Source organism: Lolium perenne, chromosome 1, assembly GCF_019359855.2.
Source record: "Lolium perenne isolate Kyuss_39 chromosome 1, Kyuss_2.0, whole genome shotgun sequence".
Classification (NCBI taxonomy): Eukaryota; Viridiplantae; Streptophyta; class Magnoliopsida; order Poales; family Poaceae; genus Lolium; species Lolium perenne.
In genome coordinates, this window is record NC_067244.2 from 80,620,183 (window position 1) to 80,641,506 (window position 21,324).

Sequence of the window (21,324 nt, forward strand, 5' to 3'; positions counted from 1 at the left end):
TCAGAAGATAAAACACACTCCTACGCTCCTCTGGTTCTCTAGTGAGCAAAGAGTCGATTTTTTTTTATCCTACTCAATTACCAATCACACCCCCTCTAGGTATGCTTGTGTCCCCGTTGGTAATTCTTATACTTCTGCTTAAAAAGCTATATAAAGTAGAGTTTGTAGTTTGTGAAAGAGCAAAGAATTGAGAATTATCCTGTAAAAAAAGAATTGAGAATTAGAGACTCATAAATATACCTCGAGAACATAAGAGGTGATGGTACTGAACTACTAAGGCCTTGTTTGGTAGTGGGGTATTAGTGGGGATTAGTGGGGATAATTTGGCTGGGGATGGGGTGAATCCCCACCCATCACCCGATCCCCACTAATCCCCAGCCTCACTAATTCTTAATCCCTACTTCTAAAAACTGCCATTTGGCTGGAAGGGATTGGTGCGCAAGGGAAAACTGAATAAAACATTGCAAACCAACATACACTAGCAAAGATTCAATTTTTAATACATGAAACTATAAATCCAAATACTAAAGTTCACTCGATGCACTAACTCAGATGAAATGGCTTAAGTTAGCAACAAACGCCAGAAGACAGTACAAGCCAACTTGATCAAACAAAAATTAAATAGGTCAAGCAGTACTCGAAAGTTGCTTGAACACAATATCATTGTCTATCAGCATGTGCCTGCTACCAACACACTACAACTACAGCTCATCTTGAATCGTTGCATCTCCTGCTTTCTCAGCTTCATTCAACACAAAGAATTTGAGAGCCTCCACGTCCCTAGGTCCTGCAATATCACCCAGGAGTTGGATTAGGTATTGGCTTAGCAGAATACAAGAAAAGGTATGAAGGGGATCATACAAAAAGGAAATAAATAATCATTCTATTGTAGAAGTGGTAGTGACTTGCATGTTTGGGACAAAGTGACTACTAATAACAAAGTGACTACAGGGATTCACAAAGCTACAGGGAGCGGCTAATAACTGAATTCTGGTAGCTACTTCTACTACGTGAAGATGAAAATTTGTTCATGCAAAATTAAAATAGTGGATAGATGTGTTGCTAAAATAATGAACAAGCTACTGGTTGCAGCATTGCAGAACATACTAGTGTACATCCATCTGCTATGTACTCGGTACAATCGTTGCAAGTAGATGTAACCATATGGTACATTGGTACCGGTACTTCATTTGCAAGGAATGGTGGTACCAACGGAAATTCTTGTCCTAAATTTCGTTGCTTAGAAGACAACCTCGTTTAAGTTTGAAACCGAAAGGTGCTCCCATATGACCATATCGGAACCTTAAAATCCATCAGGCTCACCTACTCCGCCCCTCACATCTTGGCAGTAAATTTAAAAACTTATCCAGATTCAACCATTTGCTACCTAATCTAGCAAGAAGGTGATCATTTGCTACCTAATCTAGCAGCACCTGCTGCCAACATTGCTGACAAGCATAGAAGGGTTCAACCATACTGTGAATAGCATATAGTAACAGATCATGGCACAAATAAAACAATCCTAGATGACAAATATCACACCATATATCCACATCACATTCATAGCAAAGCAGATCCACCATACCTGAAAAGTCTTGTTCAGCGGCTCCTCATGGTAACTTGGCCATCTCACCGCGAAGCCAAGCTAGTGCACTGCCATCATTATCCTCGACGGAGCTGAGGAATATCTCGCGGTTGTCAACACTTTTGAAGACCACAAAGGCTTTTGGTTTTTCAGCGGGATCAAAACCTTGCAAGGTTCTCAAGGTAGCGATGCATTTGCTTATGGTGAATTGTTGAGCAGCTTCGTTGTTGACTTCTTTCTCTTTGATGTTGACAAACCTGTCAATGACTCCAACTAATGCATCTCCGGTACTCTTAGGTTTCATCTTGGGGCTGCTCTTGCGTCTTCTTGGCTTGTTTGTTGAGGGACCAGCACCATTTCTTTGATTGGCCTCTACATTTGTCACACTAGCTTGTGTTTGAGTAGCCACTACATGCTCCAACCCAACCTGCCTTTGATTGACCTGTACATGCTCCACATGTGGTTGCTCTAAGATCTCGAAATCAGCATCCTTATCTTCTTCATCATCATCAGAATCAGTTTCGATATCCATGTGTGGTTTTTGGTCAGCGGTAGAGGTAAAGTTGAAGTTTCCCTCAGAAGTGTGTTCTGTAAATCCATCAAAAAGAGAATGATGTTAGTTCGCAAAATATCAAGAGGACAAAGGAAAAGCAAGAGAGAAGAAAAGCAACTTACTATGGTAGAGATTTGCAAGTGTCTCATAAAGAGGAAAGGGCTTTTTCTTAAACCTCAAGATTCTTGGACCAAATGACTGCAATATATAAATGAAGCATTAAACTTGGACCAAAATATTGCAAGTAGAATTCTACTAGAACAACAATTGCACAATAACTTACAATTGCCAGATTATCCCATAGATGAGGCTCAGCATCCAACATGAACTTGCTCTCGATCCACCCAACTCCACTTTGCCCAAGGGCATCTTTCAGCATTCTATAATCCCTTTTGAGTTCCTTCTCCTTGTCATGAACCTGGGACTTGTCAAACCTCACATGTGGATTTCTTTGGTGGAACATATCCACCATTGCTGACCAGGATTCACCGCTCCAACCATTCTGGCCTCTATGATACGGAGTGTCATGCTCATGGAGTATCTCAACAAGTGACTTCTCAAGCAAAATATTCCATTGTGCTCTTGGCTTTGCACCTGCACAAACATACACAAAATGATCTATCAGTAAGCCATGAATGAAGCCATGAATGGTCAGTAGAAATATATTTTTACTACCTTGTGGAGATTTCTTTTTTCTTTGCTTAGGAGACTTCTTTTTCCCTTGCTTAGGAGATTTCCTTTTCTTACCCACTGTGCTGGAGCTGTACTGAACCGTGTTGGACCCTTTTGTTTCCATATCTAGTTTAGGTAAAGCATAAAAAATTGAATACACAAAACTGAATACAAAATATATTATAACAAAAGAGCGTATCACCAAGTTCATTATTAGAAGAAATTAAACACAAATAGTGCACCATTACAACATAAGACTAGAACATGAATAGTGTATCATTACAACACAAGACTAGAAGATTAAGAAACACACAACTAGCTATTCCACATTTGCATTGTTTCCTGCTTGGTAGTCATTCCACATTTGCATAGCGATCTGATCCCTCAAATTGTTGCCTAACACGTGGTTGCCCGGGAGCTGTACAACATCTTCCTGTTGTACCTCATCATCACCGTCAGGGAGATCCACAAAATTTCCTGGGTTTATGTTATCCTTTTGGTCTTCAAGCCAGTCTTCATCACCATTATGTTGTTTGATGATATTGTGGAATATGGCTGCAACGGCTGGTATCCTAACTTGATTCCATATTTTGTGGAATGTACCAACTTTAAGGATAGGAAACGAACTCACCAAAAAATAGCAAACCAAAATCCCATAAAAATGCACAATGTCTGCAAATTAAGAATTTATCTGACTAGCTTCTGTAGCAACTTGCATTGTGGATTCTAGAACATAATTTCTGCTGTGAGATCAACTCATCAGACATCACAAAACATAACCGGAACGGCTGTGAGATCAACTCATCAGACATCACAGCCGAAATGGAGAGCAAAGGGAAGAGGGCTGGGAAACAAATTTTCGGTCGAATTCTGCAGAGATTGGTCCGTGACGCTGTACTGCTACCACGGTTTCCATCGTTTGACGGAGTATGCAGGTAAAATGGGATGTATCACGGGGGCGGATCTAGGTGGTGTGTGCCGGGCGCGCGCCGGCAGGCAGGCGCGCAAATTGTGAATGCGAGTGGGGTTTCAGGAATGGGTGGATGAGAGCAGGCTTGTACCTGGAGAGCCGATGCCAGAGGCTGCGGACGGGGCGGAGAGAGCAAGAACGCCTTGGCGTCCCGACAGAAACGGCGTCGGCAGCGACGACTTGGCGCGAGGAGGGAGGCTGGGATGTCGGCGGGGGAGGGATTGAGGCGTCGGGCGGCGCCGACGCTCAGGCGCGGCACGGCGGCAGCGGCAGCGGCAGGGCACGGTGGTGGACTAGAGACATGGGAGAGATTTGGAGGCGCCGGTCAGACTCCAAGAACGGCGGCGCCGGTCGGACACCAAGAACGGCGGCGCCGGTCGGACTCCAAGAACGGCGGCGCCGGTCGGACACCAAGAACGGCGGCGCCGGTCGGACTCCACGTACGGCGGCGCCGGTCGGACTCCAAGTACGGCAGCTGATATGGAGCGGCTAGGCGGGATTCATCCCCTCCCGCCACCCACTCCGCTCGTCGCTGCTCCGCTCGCCGCCACTTCGCTCGCCGCCGGTCGCGTAAGCTATCTCGATAGGGTTTGGACGGGGACGAGACGGGGACGGGGATAATACGCGAGGGTAGGGTCGTTGATTTTTTCTTAGGCAAAAAGTGAGTTGGAGCCGGGATAGGCGGGGATTTTTTGGCCCAAAACACTAGCACCAAACAGCCATCTGGGGAAAGGTGGGGATTTGATGATGGGCCGGGATAATACCCGCGAATCCCCGCGAATGCCCCAGTTCCAAACGAGGCCTAAGAGTGATCTTAATGTTTTAGAATATATACTGCGTGGTCTTTTCTCATGTGCTGCCGGAGAAAGAAAAAGGGGGAAGCAGCCAGTAACATTCCACGGCGCCGTTCACGTCTCCTACGCTAGGGGTGTCGTGGACGCCACCGTCTCTCGGCGCAGTGTGTGGCGCAGATCAAATCTTCCCCGAAACTACACACTCACCAGCAAAATGTAGTAAACGCCCGGTGTGCCTGACGCGCCCAAAGCCCGACCTCGCACCTCCCCACACCTCCCCCCGCTCCCACCCGCCGGCCATGGCGGCCTCAACCTCGGCGGCCGCCGCCGTCTCCTTTCCTCTTCCCTACCGCCCGCACCGCGCGCTGCGCCGCCATCGCCACCGCCACCGCCCGTCCCTCCTCCGCGCCGCCTCCACCGCCGCGCCCCCGTCCCCCGACCTCTCCATCCAGCTCTCCCCGCCTCCCCTCGTACTCTCTCCCGCCCGCGACCGCGCGGAGGACCTTCAGGCCGAGTCCCGCGCCATGACCCGAGCCGTTGCCGCCACCGTCTACAGCCCCGAGCTCCTCGCCTCCCGCTACGGCTCCCAACCTTTTCAGGCACACCCGGAACTAATAAATCCCCATGCAATCTTTATCCCCAAGCTAGCATCTGAGGCTCTCCAAATCTGACATGTGTGCTGTGGATCGCCTGCTGTGTGTGTAATTAGGTGGCCCTGAGAGCGGCCGAGGTGCTGTCCAAGCTGGGGGCATTCGGCCTGACGCTGCTTCTGGACCAGCAGAGGGGGGAGTCGGAGTCGTCGGCCAAAAGGCGAGCCAGGGCGGTGGAGCTGCGGACCATATTGACAAAGCTCGGCCCGACGTTCGTCAAGATTGGGCAGGGACTGTCCACGCGTCCAGACCTCTGCCCCACCGAATATCTGGAGGAGCTCTCCGAGCTGCAGGTGGACCTTCTTTCTTGCTGCTCCTATAAGTGTTCGTGATGCACAATGACAATGCTTATTGTTCTGAACGGACTGAACAATTCTTGCTTGCCTGCGCTTTTTAAGTTATTTATAAGATTGTAAGAGTAGGATTATAGACATATTCTTTTTCAGGAACAGGAATGGAGCATCACTATACATGCTGTAGTTGCTTATTTTGTAAATAGTTAACTATTTTTCCAATCCAGTAGCCATTCATACGAGCTTTCTTCCATAACGTGGTCCTTATTGTCTGGAAGCACCTAAACGACTTCCAAATTGTTTGTTGACTCAAAAGAAGTCACCGGTACCACCTAGAGTTACCATTCAAGGATATTTCCTGATAACCTGGCAGCATTAGTTCTATCACTGTTATAACTTATAAGGTCTCTTCAAATGGTTGACACGTAACTGTCTTGCAGGATTCTCTTCCCACATTCCCAGATGAAGATGCATTTGCCTGTATCGAGAAGGAGCTTGGCCTTCCTCTTGATTCAATGTACTCAGCAATGTCACCTTCGCCGATTGCTGCAGCAAGTTTAGGTCAAGTTTACAAGGCGCGCTTGAAAAGCTCTGGGCAGCTGGTGGCTGTCAAGGTGCAAAGACCTAGTATCGAGGATGCCATAGGGCGTGATTTTTACCTACTGAGGGGAATTGGTTTTCTAATTAATAAGTATGTTGACATTATAACCACTGACGCTGTTGCTCTCATAGATGAATTTGCTTGTAGAGTTTTCCAAGAGCTTAATTATGTCCAGGTATTGCCTATTTTTGTTACATTTATGTGTGCCTACATATCCAATATACCTGTAAATACTGAAAAGAATGAGTAACTTGGATAGAAGAGGCAAAATGACAATTTAGATTACTGAATCACCAGAATCGAATGCTACCTTTTCTCGTTATTGTATGAGTTCTGATTATTAACCGTAGTAAAATAATGGGATGCAGGAAGGCCAAAACGCACGAAGGTTTAAAAAGTTATATGCTGACAAGCAAGACATATTGGTGCCTGATATATTTTGGGACTATACAAGCGCAAAGGTTCTGACAATGGAATGGATTGAAGGCGTAAAACTAAATCAACAAGCTGCCATAGAAGGCCAAGGTTTGAAGGTGCTGGACTTGGTAAACATTGGTATCCAGTGTAGCTTAAGGCAGCTCCTAGAGTATGGATACTTTCATGCTGACCCGCATCCTGGTAATATTCTGGCAACACCTGAAGGGAAACTTGCTTTTCTTGATTTTGGCATGATGAGTGAAACCCCAGAGGATGCAAGAGTAGCCATCATAGGACATGTTGTTCACATGGTCAATCGGGACTATGATGCGATGGCTCGTGATTATTATGCACTTGATTTTTTGAAACCTGAAGTGGATGTTTCCCCAATCGTGCCTGCCCTCAAGAATTTCTTTGATGATGCTTTGGACTCGACAGTGAGTGAGCTAAACTTCAAAACCATAGTTGATGGCTTAGGGGCTGTTCTTTATCAGTACCCATTCAATGGTAAGTATTAATTTTTGTAGGTATTAATTTGTTACCACTTAATTTTGCTGAGACACTGATACAGTTCTTGTCTATTCAAATCTAGTACCGGCCTACTATGCATTGATACTGCGGTCACTCACTGTACTGGAAGGTTTGGCACTCTATGCTGATCCCAATTTTAAGGTGCTCGCTGCGTCATATCCTTACTTTGCTAAAAGGCTACTCACTGATCCCAATCCATATCTCAGAGATGCTCTGATTGAGCTGCTATTCAAGGACGGGAGATTCAGGCAAGTACTTGTCCTGCTAGAAGTAGCTTATGCTGTTTTTGAATGTTCAGTACCAGCAGCCACCATTTCACGATAGTATTGCTTGACTGTTTGCTTTATTACAGATGGAATAGACTTGAAAATCTTCTTGTTCAAGGGCGCCAAGATAGAGAGTTCGTAGCCAAGGATGCTCTACAACCGGTTCTGAAACTTCTACTCGGTCCAGATGGGGAGAGTTTAAGAGTGTTAGTTGTGAAAGAAGCAGTCCGTGTCACAGAAGCCATCACCTTCGGAACACTAATTGATTCGTACAACGCAGCTCCAGAATTTTTGAAGCCTCTAATTTCCAGTGGCAATCCAGCCGGGCCCTTTAAGTTAAGTGATGTTGAGCGGGAACAAATGATGGAGCTCCGAGGCAGGGTTCTCAGAATATGGGGTCTTTTGAGATCCAATGATAGCTTTGATCCTAGTCTTTTGCAGCCAATTGTACAGGTACACTACATCTTCATTCCTTTTATAGGTACTTCAGCAGCTATTGAGAATTCTGCAACTCACAGTGATATTGATATCTCAGGTGCTACAAGAGCCAGAGGCCCGTGTGTTTGGTTCTCGTGTTGCTGGTGGCGTCACGCAGCGCCTTGCGGCTCGTTTGTTGCAACAGCTGCTGAGGATTCCACCTACACCTGTCCCTGGATCTTCGTAGTAGATAGGCCCACACTAAACCATGTAAAGTCACACAATACTTTCTGCGGGAAGAAAAAAAGGAGCAAGTGTAATTTGTAGTCAAGTATAAAGGTAATTCCCTCATTGATCTTTGTGACTGCTGTCTCGGTGTCTGTTTTTGTTTTCCATAGAAGTTCAGATGCCGTGCATTAGTATGTCTGTCCTCTTTACAGCTTGTGTGTGATAGTGCTTATCTTTGAAGAAGAAACTGATAAGCACTACTTCAATTAGGGCTAGTGATTTGGAGAGAACAAGAACAATCAATCGTTGATCAGATGTATTTCATTTAGAAGCAAAGACGCAAGCTTGTATTTGGTTGAACTACGAATTATGGTAGCACACTTTTGACATTGATGCATTGGGGTCTTTGGTTGTAGCCTGGAGACCACAAATGCCAAAACTTGGTTAAATGCGAAGATACCCCTTAGTTTTGTTCTGAGGCTGGGTAGACTCAGAACCCGGGTGCGCTGGCGGAACCTTATACTCCCGGGATAGCTCCCTTATCTTAGGCATGTATGATGCACTGGATGGATTCGAGCCAGTAAGGTCTGGTAAAGAAGTTTCTGTCTCGACCAAATTTTGTAGTTGCTACTAACATCACTTCAGTCTAAAGTTTCATATGGAATTTCGTTTGAATACTTTTCTGCTATTAAGTATCATTATCATTGTAATCAAGTGGTTCACCACTTCAATTTAAATAGCTTGCGCCCCAGATCGCCGGTACAAAGAGTGGTGCGTGGGGGAAGGAGAGGCGAAGCTAAGAAAAACCCTAATTTCCGTCTGCAGGTCGTGTTGTGAAGCAGCACAATGTTGTGGAGGAATAACTTCACTGTGTTGCTACAACGTGGACAACACAATTGTTGAACGAATCACTTTAACATGTTGCGCTAGATATCGCTCTAGAGACGTAAGCTAGATATCACTCTAGGGATAGGACTGTCAATAGTTTAATTCAAAATTCTCAACACACAAGATCTAGTCCATTTATTTGATAGGTATGTGTACATAGTCCCATTACATAGGTAGAAATTGAACGGCTGCATGAACCTTCAATACTTAGCTCTACTTACAACTAGAGTGTAGAGCACTACATAAGCTAGGAAAAGAACTACAAATAATCTAGTCACAACTAATACTAGAATAGTACAACACATATAACTAAATGACCATATTATCTAGAATATAGTAGAAGTGTGTAGAACCTAGTGCGGATTTTACTTACTAGTAAAACTGCATGTGTTTTGCACGTAAATATGTACGATATTATTTTACCTTACTAAGGCATAATATTAATAAAATAATAATACCTGCCATAATTCAGAAGTTGGGTACCATGGTTATTTCTCGGTTATTTAGAATTAGCAACTTTGGTTAACTGTGATTACGAGAAGGAAGCAAATTTGGTGCACATGACCATCAGTGTTTCCAGTTTTTAAAATATTTAAAAGGTGTGCGTCTGCATTTTTAAAAATTGTCACAATTATTCCATGAATACATACACATGTCCTGAATATTTGTGTGAAGTTTCGGTAGAAATTGCATTGGATAAAAGAGGCAGCAAAGATCGGAGTATTTATTTTCCTAAGTCAATGTAGAAGAAAGGAGTAATATGGGTTCCAAAAAAATTAGAATTTATTTTAGAGTATGCATTAGTATTTTTATGGATAAAAGAGTCGACAAACGACAAAACAGTTATTTTTAAAGTAGAGGTGCGGAAGACTAATGTAAACGCCGAGAATAATTACTATTAGATGAGTAATGTCCCTCAGAACTGTTGGGTAGCTAAGTATACTTAACAATCTTGAAAAAATAGTGTTAAATAGTTAGTAGTGTCAGAAAAGTACCGCCAAAGTTAAAGATTTTTAATTACGGGAATATAAAATTAGAAGAACTATAAGAAAATTATAAAAAGCAAAAAAAAAGTCAAATTGGGTCTCTTCATGGTACGGATTCGTGGGATGCACTCGAGGCTAAATTTGGGGTTTTGGGTGTGTATATCATGGAACAATACTATGATTATAAGATGACTAGTGAACTCTCCGTTGTTGAGCAAGCTCGTGAGATACAGTCACTTGCCAAAAAAATTGAGCAGTTTAAGTGTCCCTTACCAGACAAGTTTGTGGTTGATGGCATTATTGCCAAGATTTCTTCTTCATGGAGGAACTTTGCTACTTCTCTGAAACAAAAGAGACAAGAGTTTTACGTTTCGGATCTCATTGGGTCTCTTCATGTGGAAGATGCAAGAGCATAGGACATCACTTGCTTGAGGATTTGAGGGAGATTATAGTGCCAATATGGTACAAAAGAAAAACTTACCATCCCACAAATTCAAGAACAAGAACAAATCTGAAGACAATGACAAGTTTGATGGAAAGAACAAGGCTTCACACTCAACCAACTTTAAGAAGAACACTGATAGAAAGAAAGGGGCTTGCCACATCTCTGGTGAGCTCGATCATTGGGCTCCTAATTGCCTGAATCGCTATGACAAGCGTGGGAATGGCAGCAAGACCGCAAATGTTATTATTGGTGGTGATACTGAGATGAAGGACGTTGGGTGCGGTATTTTTTCTACTGTCCTTTCAGTATGTAACTCTCCTAACTTGTGGATTGATACGGGTGCCAATACACATGTATGTTCTGATGTTTCCATGTTTTTTTCTTATCAGGCCGCAAGGACTTGCTTTGTGCTGATGGAAAATGGCTTACGTGCTTCTGTTCATGGTGTTGGTACGGTAAATTTGAAGTTAACTTCGGGAAAGAAATCTAGCTGAAGAATGTGCAGCACGTTCCCTCCATCAATAAGAATCTCGTCAGTAGATCGCTTTTATGTCGACATGGTTTTAAGTTTGTTTTTGAGTTCAATAAAGTTATAATTTCTAAGTATGGACAATTTTTTTGGAAAGGATTATGAGTGCAGAGGCTTGTTCTTATCTTCGTTAGACTTATGTACTCAAATTATTAATAATATTTGCAATGACAGTGAGTTTAATATTTGGCAATCACGACTTTGTCATATTAATTTTGGGTGCATGATGCGGCTAGCCAATATGATTTTAATTTCTAAATTTAGTACTGTCAAGAGTTTCAAGTGTCAAGTGTGTGCGCAAGCTAAGCAACCTCGCAATTCGCAAGTCTCACAAGACTGCTGAGGTAAGAGATTTGTCACCGCTCGAACTCATACATTCAGATCTTTGTGAAATGATTGGCGAGTTGACAAAAGGTGAAAAAAAATATTTCATGACTTTAATTGATGACTCCACTCAATATTGTTATGTATACCTTCTGAAATCTAAAGATGAAGCTTTTAATCTCTTCAAAATCTATAAAGCTGAAGCAGAAAACCAACTTGATCGAAAGATTAAACGGCTTATATATGATCGTGGCGGAGAGTATTTTTCCAACGAGTTTATGTATTTTGTGTGGAGCATGGTATTATCCATGAGAGAACGTCTCCCTACCCACCTTAGTCAAATAGGGTGGCAGAAAAAAAGAACCGTACTCTAACTGATTTAGTTAACGCCATGTTAGATACATCGAGTCTATCGAAGGTATGGTGGGGGTGACGATAATGCTCGCGTGTCATGTCCTAAACCGTGTTACCACAAAGAACAAAACAATTACTCCATTTAAGGAATGAGAAAGAAAAAGGCTGAAACTCTTCTACTTACGTCCTAGGGTTGTTTGACGAAAGTGAATGTGCCAATACCCAAGAAGTGAAAGCTTGGACCAAAAAGCTTGGATTGTGTTTTTCTGGGATATGCATTTCATAGTATTAGCTATAGATTTTTGATAATAAAATCTGAGGTATCCTACATGCATATTGGTAAAATTATGGAGTCGAATGATGCGAATTTCTTTGAGAACATCTTTCCCATGAAAGGCACGTCTAGCTCATCAAATCAGGAAATGTCTAATTCATCAAGTCAGGAGTTAGTTACAATTCCTGAGCCTACCATTGCAATAGAACACTATGATAATCATGTGGAGGACGACAATGAAGCTCCCAAAAGGAGCAAGAGACAGAGAACTGCAAAGTCCTTTCCTGGAGTATGACGTATAAGCTCCACACCGCGAGGAAGCCTCGCGGCAACCCTGTATTGGTCTAGGCTTTGTGTGAAGTTAGTGCGCAGAAATCTTGTAGTTCAAGGCATACTCCACTATTGAAGTTGCAAAGTAGTATATTATGAAGTTCTTGGTGGAAGTTCAACTTAACAGTCTCCACCAAAAACCGGTATATAAAACGATATTCTAGAATAAAGGTATTTAAATGTGTCAATGATATTTTATGGGGGATTGTTGGAATTTGGCTTTGGGCCTTAGCTCATATGCCAATACAAACTCTAAAATTCTCTTGGCCCATGTGGGTATGGCAAGGGGTGGGACTGAAGTCCCACATTGCTAGTTGATAGAGGAGTTGGAGTGGTATATAAGGTGTGTTGTTCTAGTCCTTGTAAGTGAGTGAGAAGAGAGAGAGAGAGAGTCCTCGCGCACTCCTCCTCCTCCGTCGCCCGCCTGACCATGCATCGGCTCGCCTCGTCATGCACGCACTTCACGACGCGCCGCGGGAATCTCGCCTAGCCGAGCTTATCTTTTTGTTGTTCAGGAAATTAATCGTGTGCTTAATTACGAGTCATTAACGGACGCGTTAACGCAACCATTTCATTCTGGTTTTTCTGGATCGTGGCTGTATGAGACACCATATGTGACCATGATAACGCGTGAAGCACACGTCCGTTGGGAACCCCAAGAGGAAGGTGTGATGCGTACAGCAGCAAGTTTTCCCTCAGTAAGAAATCAAGGTTATCGAACCAGTAGGAGATGAAGGCCACGTGAAGATTGTTGGTGGAGGAGTGTAGTGCGGCGCAACACCAGGGATTCCGGCGCCAACGTGGAACCTGCACAACACAATCAAAATACTTTGCCTCAACTTAACAGTGAGGTTGTGAATCTCACCGGCTTGCTGTAAACAAAGGATTAAATGTATGATGTGGAAAATGATGTTTGTTTGCGAAGAATAGTAGAGAACAATGATTGCAGTAGATTGTATTCAGATGTAAAAGAATGGACCGGGGTCCACAGTTCACTAGTGGTGTCTCTCCAATAAGAAATAGCATGTTGGGTGAACAAATTACAGTTGGGAAATTGACAAATAAAGAGGGCATAACAATGCACATACATATCATGATGACTAATATGAGATTTACTTAGGGCATTACGACAAATTACATAGACCGCTATCCATCATGCATCTATGCCTAAAAAGTCCACCTTCGGGTTAGCATCCGCACCCCTTCTAGTATTAAGTTGCAAACAACAGACAATTGCATTAAGTATGGTGCGTAATGTAATCAACACAAATATCTTTAGACAAAGCATTGATGTTTTATCCCTAGTGGCAACAGCACATCCACAACCTTAGAACTTTCTGTCACTGTCCCAGATTCAATGGAGGCATGAACCCACTATCGAGCATAAATACTCCCTCTTGGAGTCACAAGTATCAACTTGGCTAGAGCCTCTACTAGCAACGGAGAGCATGCAATATCATAAACAACATATATATGATAGATTGATAATCAACTTGACATAGTATTCCATATTCATCGGATCCCAACAAACACAACATGTAGCATTACAAATAGATGATATTGATCATGATAGGCAGCTCACAAGATCTAACATGATAGCACAACGAGGAGAAGACAACCATCTAGCTACTGCTATGGACCCATAGTCCAAGGATGAACTACTCACACATCAATCCGGAGGCGATCATGGTGATGAAGAGTCCTCCGGGAGATGATTCCCCTCTCCGGCAGGGTGCCGGAGGCGATCTCCTGAATCCCCCGAGATGGGATTGGCGGCGGCTGCGTCTCTGGAAGGTTTTCCATATTGTGGCTCTCGGTAATAGGGTTTTCGCGATGGAGGGAATAAATAGGCGGAAGGGCAGCGTCGGGGGGGCTGACGAGGGGCCCACACCATAGGGCGGCGCGGGCCCCTCCCTGGCCGCGCGGCCCTATGGTGGCGGCGCCTCGTGGCCCCACTTCGTATGCTCTTCGGTCTTCTGGAAGCTCCGTGAAAAAATAAGACCCTGGGCGTTGATTTCGTCCAATTCCGAGAATATTTTCTTTGTAGGATTTCTGAAACCAAAAACAGCAGAAACCAACAACTGGCTCTTCGGCATCTCGTCAATAGGTTAGTGCCGGAAAATGCATAATAATGACATAAAGTGTGTATAAAACATGTGAGTATCATCATAAAAGTAGCATGAAACATAAGAAATTATAGATACGTTTGAGACGTATCAGACCACCTCTTTCTAGATCATTGTGCTATATAACCCCACACCCTTCTCGAATTGCACTATATAAGCACGGACGCGAACCCTAGCTTGTACGAGACACCATATGCGACCGCCTCTTTCTAGATCATTGTGTCGCCACCTTCGTCTTCTCCATCCCGTCCTTCGGCGTGCACCGACCGACGGGACAATAGGCTTCCAAAGCCCTGCCTCTCGTAGACCTGTACGGGTGAGGGGCAATAAGTTTTTTTGGGAGGGCTTACGCGTGACTGCTGGAAACACGACGTCGTCCGACGACCTCTTAGGCAACCTCAACTTGGGTGACAACAACGACGATGATGTTGCTGCCGCCGCCGACATTGTTGTTGTTGTTGTTGTTGTTGCGGCTAACGCTGGACCGTATGTGCTTCTGTCCTTCTTGTTTCAGATCTTGCTATAATTTCTAGTACTGCTGTTTGGAAGACGCGATAGGTTTTTCTTGTCTAGATGCTATATGTTTATCTACTTTTTTGATCTTCATGTTTAGTTTACTTGCAGTTTCTGTAGTCATGACTTAGCAGTTGTTTATTCAAATTAAATCATATGGTAATTTGCTTATATATTCAACACCGGCCGCCTCAGGTACATGTGGCGATGCTGAATAGGCAAGTAGTGGGATAGGTGGAGGCATGTGTGTGCATGCGGAGCAGGACATGATCACGTCATACAATATTTTTCCGCCAACAGAATCAAGCGGGACCACCTGATGATCCATTAGCCGGTTATAGAATAGAGTTTTCCTTATACTATTCATGAGGGTGAAAATAGATTCACATAGAGGATACAATTCATCTTTAAGTGATATACTAGGAAGCATCGGCAAGTGGTGGGATAGGTGGAGGCATGTGCGTGTATGCGGAGCAGGACATGATCATGTCATACAATATTTTTTCCGCCAACAAAATTAAGCGGAACCGGCAGATCCATTAGCCGGTCGTAGAATAGAGTTTTTCTTATACTATTCACGAGGGTGAAAAATAGATTCACATAGATGATAGGATTCATCTTTGAGTGGGCCGCGCGTGTTTGTTGATGTGTGATGTTTGCAAATGATGAGCAACATTTCCGGTAGGTAGTTACTCTAGTAAGGCACATTAGTAGGCTAATATATATTTAGATTTGTTTACATAGTTCTTCAGGTTGACTGAGATAAACATGATGCAACAGTCCATGTTTTCTTCCAATCCAAGTGCATGCCATATTATTAACTATATAAAAGCCAACCCCACTTGCTAAAATTTCAGCCTTTTGAGTACTGTAGATGGTAGTTTTTCATCCAATAGGACATTGGCACATCACCGATTTTCACTGTAGGTGGGAAACCAGCTGCTGTTGACTGCCAAAATCCACCGGCGGGCAGCGACGGTCAACACAGGTAGAGCCGGGAAGAGCCTAGAGCTGCGGCTGGCTGAGACCCCTCCGAGCGACGGCCCGCAATGCTCTTCTGGTCACACGTCCGATGCGAAGTGCAAGGGCGTGCCACCTGACCTATACCTGGTCAGGAAGGTGATGGGGATGCCTCGCTTAGTTTCCTGCATGGCATACACGTAAACATTAAGTACGAGCCTCGATCGGCTCTCAGGTTATCCTGTGAATCGGCTCAAAGAGCCGATCCACCCATGATTCGTACGGGGTGCACGAATATATGGTGGTCCTGCTTGATCAAGATAAAGCTAATGAGATCTACGACGATTTAGGGTTTTCACCGCATAATCGGATCATCCTACTCCAGGTTGGGCCTCGCGGCCACGCACGGTGATCATAAGCCGATCCTAAACAAGGCCTAAAAACCAACATGAAGTTGATCCTCGGAACATCCTGTTTAGGACTTGCGAACGCCACCCTACGTGCCGCTGGATCCTCCCCCCCTTTGTAAGGCCTAACTATTGCAGATATTAAACTAATCCTTGTAGAACAAGGAGCAACCGTAACGGATCAGATCTACTAAATAATGATCAAGCGGGGTGCCGCCCCCACACCTGAGATAGGTGTGAGGGCGGCTAGACATGCAAGGGTTGCACTACGTAAGCATGCTTAAACGAAGAACAATGCTAACCCTAACACATCTATGATAACTACGTTGCTCGCCATAAAAAAGGCTTCAGTACGAGCAACGCCTGAACAGCGTGGAGCTTGTGCTGCCTAGATCGCAAGATGCGATCTAGGCAGCATGTCGCTTACCTGATAGAAACCCTCGAGACGAAGGAGTTGGCGATGCGCCGAGATTGGTTTGTTTTGGGTTGAACGTGAGTTGTTGTTTTCCATAAACCCTAGATACATATTTATAGTCCAGGGGACTTTCTAATTAAGGCGTGCACCTAACCGTGCACGGGTAAAACTCTAACTCCTAACTTAAGATTCGATCTAATAAATTACAGATAAATGGGCAATCTAGCCCAACTTTGCATATAAGGCCGATCTTCGTATTCTCTCCATATATAACCTTCAAGCTTATCTTGATCGTGGCCCACCTCCGACTTGGTCAAATTCTGGTGATAACACATGCCCCCCTGGTTTTGGAAATGACATTTCCAAAATCATTACGCTTTTCTTTCGTCGGGTCATGTCGTGGCAGAGCAGAACCATTGCAGCATTTTTCGTCATGATGCCCTGTCTTCTCAACTGTTCCGCGTGATTTGACCGTTGTCTTTGGGCACTGCCTCCTCGAAAACTGCTGTGGCATTGAATTTTTTCACCATAGCCCCCCTTTTATTTAACCGCTCTGAGCAGTTCGCCACTTCATCATCCTGCTATGTTCTGGCCATCGGCACCAAAAAACCCCCAATCTCCCACAGCCATGTCTTCCTCTTCTTCCTCCTCCTCGTCGGTCTTCCACGACTCCTCCTCCGAGCCTTCCTACGGGTCCTCCTCCTCCCGCGAGACGCCGCCGGACATCCGCGCCCCAGAAGAATGGGACCTGGAAGACCACGCCTCCTCCATCTGGTCCGAAGACGACCAGTCCCTGACCAGCGGGGATGAAGATCTTCAGTTCCTTGCCGTCGGGGAACTGGAGTCGGAAAGCGAGGATGACCAGTTCCCCTGGGACGGCTGCCCCACCTCTGAAGAAGAGGAAGAGGAAGACGACGACGACGACGACGACTCCCTCGAGGGCTACCCACCAGCGAAACGCCTCCGCATGTGGTGGGACGACGACAGCAGCGACGACGAAGACGGAGATGAAGCTCCCGTAGAGGGTTATGGGAGCAGTGACGAGGAACCCATCGGCAGCAGTGCCGATGAGAGTTCCGAGGATGACGACGAAGGAAGCGATGGCCCGTAGATTAGGATCTACTAGCGTAGGCCTAGCAGTAGTAGATTGGTCAATAGACCCTTCTTTTGTTCTTCCTTCCCTGAGAAATCGGCTCTTTCTTTGTAAGAAATCCCCTTATTAATGCAGAAAAATCTCTTAATTAATTTCGCTCCCTTGCCGATTGTCGAATGGAGTTGTCGTGCAGGGAGCCGATAGCAGGACATCGGCTCATATTGCTATCTGAGGCCAAGCTGTTGTATAAACACCTCAACAGGCCTAAGTTTCGTCAAAACCATTAGATCGAATCCCTCAGCAATCATTAGGAGATTCGTCTCTCGTATCACGATTTCTGGTCTTGCTAATCTGAGCTTATTCCGCTAAAGTCGATATCAGTGTATCGGCTTTGATTTCTGAAGTCGATGCCCGTGCATCGGCTGTATTTGCATACTGTTATCTTCATTCGTTTTCTCAAGTCGATGTCTGCGCATCGGCTGTGATTTTTTTTTTACTGGCCGATTTTCAAATCGGCCCCCACATCTTACTGTCCATCGTCCCACATGCTTGGGAAATATTTCTTGAGGTGTTGACCATTGACAGCCACTGGGAACTTTTCGCCGCTCAACTCTTCCAACATGTATGCATTACCCTTCAAGGCCTGGACAACTTTGTACGGACCGTGCCAATTAGGAGACCATTTGCCATATGCCTTGTCCCTGGTTCCCAATGGCAACACAGCTTCCCATACTAGATCACCAACTTGGAATTCCTTTGGTCTAACCTTTTTATTGTAGGCACGAGCCACCCTGGCTTTGTTCTCCTTAATCTTCTCCAACGACCAAAGCCTGAGTTCTGTTGCATCCTCAATAGTGTCACTCATTAAAGCTGCATATTCCTCAGCTGTCAGATCATTCTGAAACGTGACACGTCTTGATCCAGCCGTAATTTCCCAAGGCAATACGGCTTCCTGTCCATAGACAAGCTGATACGGCGAAGTCTTTATAGCTCCATGGCACGACATGCGGTAAGCCCACAATGCTTCTGATAACTTCTCATGCCAATCCCTAGGGTTCTCGTCAATTTTCCTCTTGATCAGCTTGATCAGACTCTGATTGGACGCCTCAGCCTGCCCGTTAGCTTGAGCGTAGTACGGGGATGATCGGATCAGTTTAATCCCCATGTCATCACAGAACTCCCTGAATTCTTTAGAAGTAAAGACCGAACCTCCATCGGTCGTGATAGTTTGGGGAATCCCGAATCTATGAATGACGTGTTCTTTCACAAACTTGATCACATCTTCTGATTTCACCTTCTTCATAGGGACGGCTTCCACCCACTTGGTGAAGTAATCTGTGATAACCAAAATCCATTCATGTTTTTTGCTCGATGCCGGATGGATTTTGCCGATCATATCCATACCCCACCCCGAAACGGCCAAGGCTTGATGATAGGGTTCATCGCTGATGCTGGCACCATCTGAATCTTTCCAAACATCTGACACGCTTGGCACCCCTTGTAATAATTGAAGCAATCTTCAAGCATAGTGGGCCAATAAAACCCTGATCACCTGATCAACCACTTCATCTTATGAGCCGACTGATGCGTTCCACAGGCGCCTTCATGCACCTCATGTAAGAGCCGATTAGACTCAGTCGGTCCCAGGCACTTGAGTAGCAACCCTTCCAATGTCCTGTAGAACATGTCGTCTCCTATAAGGACATACTTCATGGCTTTGTATCTTACCCGTTTAGGTGCCCCCCGAGCCGAATCTTTTAAATAATCGAAGATCTCGGCTCTCCAATCATCCTGTTCCAGGAATTGTATCTGAACTTCTGGTCCGTCGGCTGTATCTATGTAGCCAGACGCCATTTGTGCTAGATTGTTGGCCTCGGTATTTTGGGATCTTGGGACCCAATTAAAGTTGATGTACCGAAACTGTGTCATCAACTCACGGCATTCCACCCAATATGGGAAAAGCGATTCACTTTCGCAATTATATTCATCCGTGAGCTGGTTAATCACCAACTTTGAGTCTCCAAAGAGCTCTACAGCTTCCGCTCCAGCTTCCAATAGCAATTCCATTCCCTTACGTATTGCCTCATATTCTGCTACGTTGTTGGTGCAAGGGGTAGATAATCTGATGGAGAAGGAGTATTCTGCCCCCCGAGGCGACACGAGCAGAATGCCGATGCCACAACCATCGTCACAAACCGATCCATCGAAGAACATAGCCCATGCACGTATAGATAGTGTTGCTATATTGGTATTGATCCATTCAGCGATAAGATCGGCCAACGCTTGGCCCTTGACTGCCTTCGCGGTGGTGCCGGAGATCAAATTACGACGGTGCAAACATCCACTTACCGAGTCGGCCTTTCAAAACAGGGCCGACAACATGGGCTTGACACCGTCTGATTTACCGGTGACGATGAGTTCTGCTGTCAGACGGAGGTGAGGAAGCTTGGTGCGGGTAAAGAACAGTGAGAGGCAAAGTTTCTCGACCTCGGGATATCTTGTCTCCGCGTCCCGCATCCTTCGCTGAGGTAGAAAACGACTTTCTCAACGCCATCGTAGAGTTGCACCACCACCGAAGCAATGGACGTGTCAGCATACGACGGGTAGATGTAGAATGGCCTGTCTTCTTTGGGGCGGAACTAGCACAGTGGCGTCGTCGGATATCGCTTAATTTCATCAAACGCTGTTTCTGTTACGCCCCGGTGAAACTCGTCGTCAGATTTAGTCTTCACCAGCGCGATGAACGGCTCGATTTGTCCTGACAGATTAGAGATGAACCGCCGGACGAAATTGATCTTGCCGATGAGGCGTTGGAGCTCCTTTTTCGTGGTTGGCGGCTGCATGGTACGCACCGCCTCCTGACTTTTCAGGCCGATCTCAATTCCCCGTTCATGAACCAGAAAACCTAGGAATTGACCAGCCGTCACGCCAAAGGCACACTTCTTCGGATTCATTCTCAGCCCGAATTTACGAGTTCGGTCTAGGACGCGCCGTAGATCGTCCAAGTGCCCCTCCATGGAGACCGATTTGACCACCACGTCGTCGATATAGATCTCCACCAACTTGCCGATCAGATCATGAAATATATAATTCATGGCTCGTTGGTACGTTGCACCAGCATTCTTCAACCCAAAGGTCATGACCACGTACTCGAACAAGCCTACTGCCCCTGGTACCCTGAATGCGGTCTTGTGTATATCTTCCGGAGCCATGAAAATTTGGTTATAACCGGCGTTGCCATCCATGAAGCTCAACACCTTGTGGCCAGCAGCGGCGTTTATCAACGTTTCTGCCACGGGCATTGGATATTCGTCCTTTGGGGTGGCTCTGTTAAGATCTCGGAAATCGATGGCCACGCGCCATCGGCCATCCTTCTTCTCCACCGGAACGATACTGGAGATCCACTCAGCATACCTGCATGGCCTGATGAATCCGGTGGCCAACATTTTCTCGATCTCTTTCTTGACTTCTTCCAGGATTTCGGCCCTCATCTGACGTGCTCGTTGTTGGAACGGCCGAAATCCTTTCTTAAGGGGGAGCCGATGCTCAATGATGCTCCTGTCCAACCCAGGCATCTCCGTGTAATCCCATGCAAAGCAATCCGGGTATTCCTTCAACAGGGCTATCATCTGTCCCCTGAGCTGTGGATCTAACTTCTTGCTGATAAAAGTCGGTCGCGGCTTATCCCCAGGACCGATGTCGA

General features: G+C 45.3%; 2 protein-coding genes across 3 annotated transcripts; one reads left to right on the forward strand and one right to left on the reverse strand.

Annotated features, from left to right (window-relative positions):
* Positions 1-450: 450 nt before the first annotated feature.
* Positions 451-4,412, reverse strand: LOC127294457 (uncharacterized). Of its 2 annotated transcripts, XM_051324284.2 has the most exons (6): positions 3,872-4,412; positions 2,814-2,936; positions 2,422-2,732; positions 2,261-2,336; positions 1,586-2,173; positions 451-787 (listed from the first exon to the last, which is right to left on the reverse strand). In XM_051324284.2, the coding sequence occupies exons 2-5, from the start codon at positions 2,932-2,934 to the stop codon at positions 1,611-1,613; spliced, it is 1,071 nt and encodes a 356-aa protein (XP_051180244.1). In that variant the 5' UTR covers positions 2,935-2,936; positions 3,872-4,412; the 3' UTR covers positions 451-787; positions 1,586-1,610. The 2 variants fall into 2 exon arrangements, with proteins under 2 accessions (XP_051180244.1, XP_051180238.1); XM_051324278.2 differs by having other exon boundaries at positions 2,814-4,412.
* Positions 4,413-4,786: 374 nt separating this feature from the next.
* On the forward strand, positions 4,787-8,108 carry LOC127294472 (protein ACTIVITY OF BC1 COMPLEX KINASE 3, chloroplastic). The gene is made up of 7 exons (XM_051324291.1): positions 4,787-5,173; positions 5,284-5,517; positions 5,958-6,293; positions 6,487-7,042; positions 7,128-7,314; positions 7,419-7,785; positions 7,868-8,108. The coding sequence occupies exons 1-7, from the start codon at positions 4,874-4,876 to the stop codon at positions 7,994-7,996; spliced, it is 2,109 nt and encodes a 702-aa protein (XP_051180251.1). The 5' UTR covers positions 4,787-4,873; the 3' UTR covers positions 7,997-8,108.
* Positions 8,109-21,324: the final 13,216 nt, after the last annotated feature.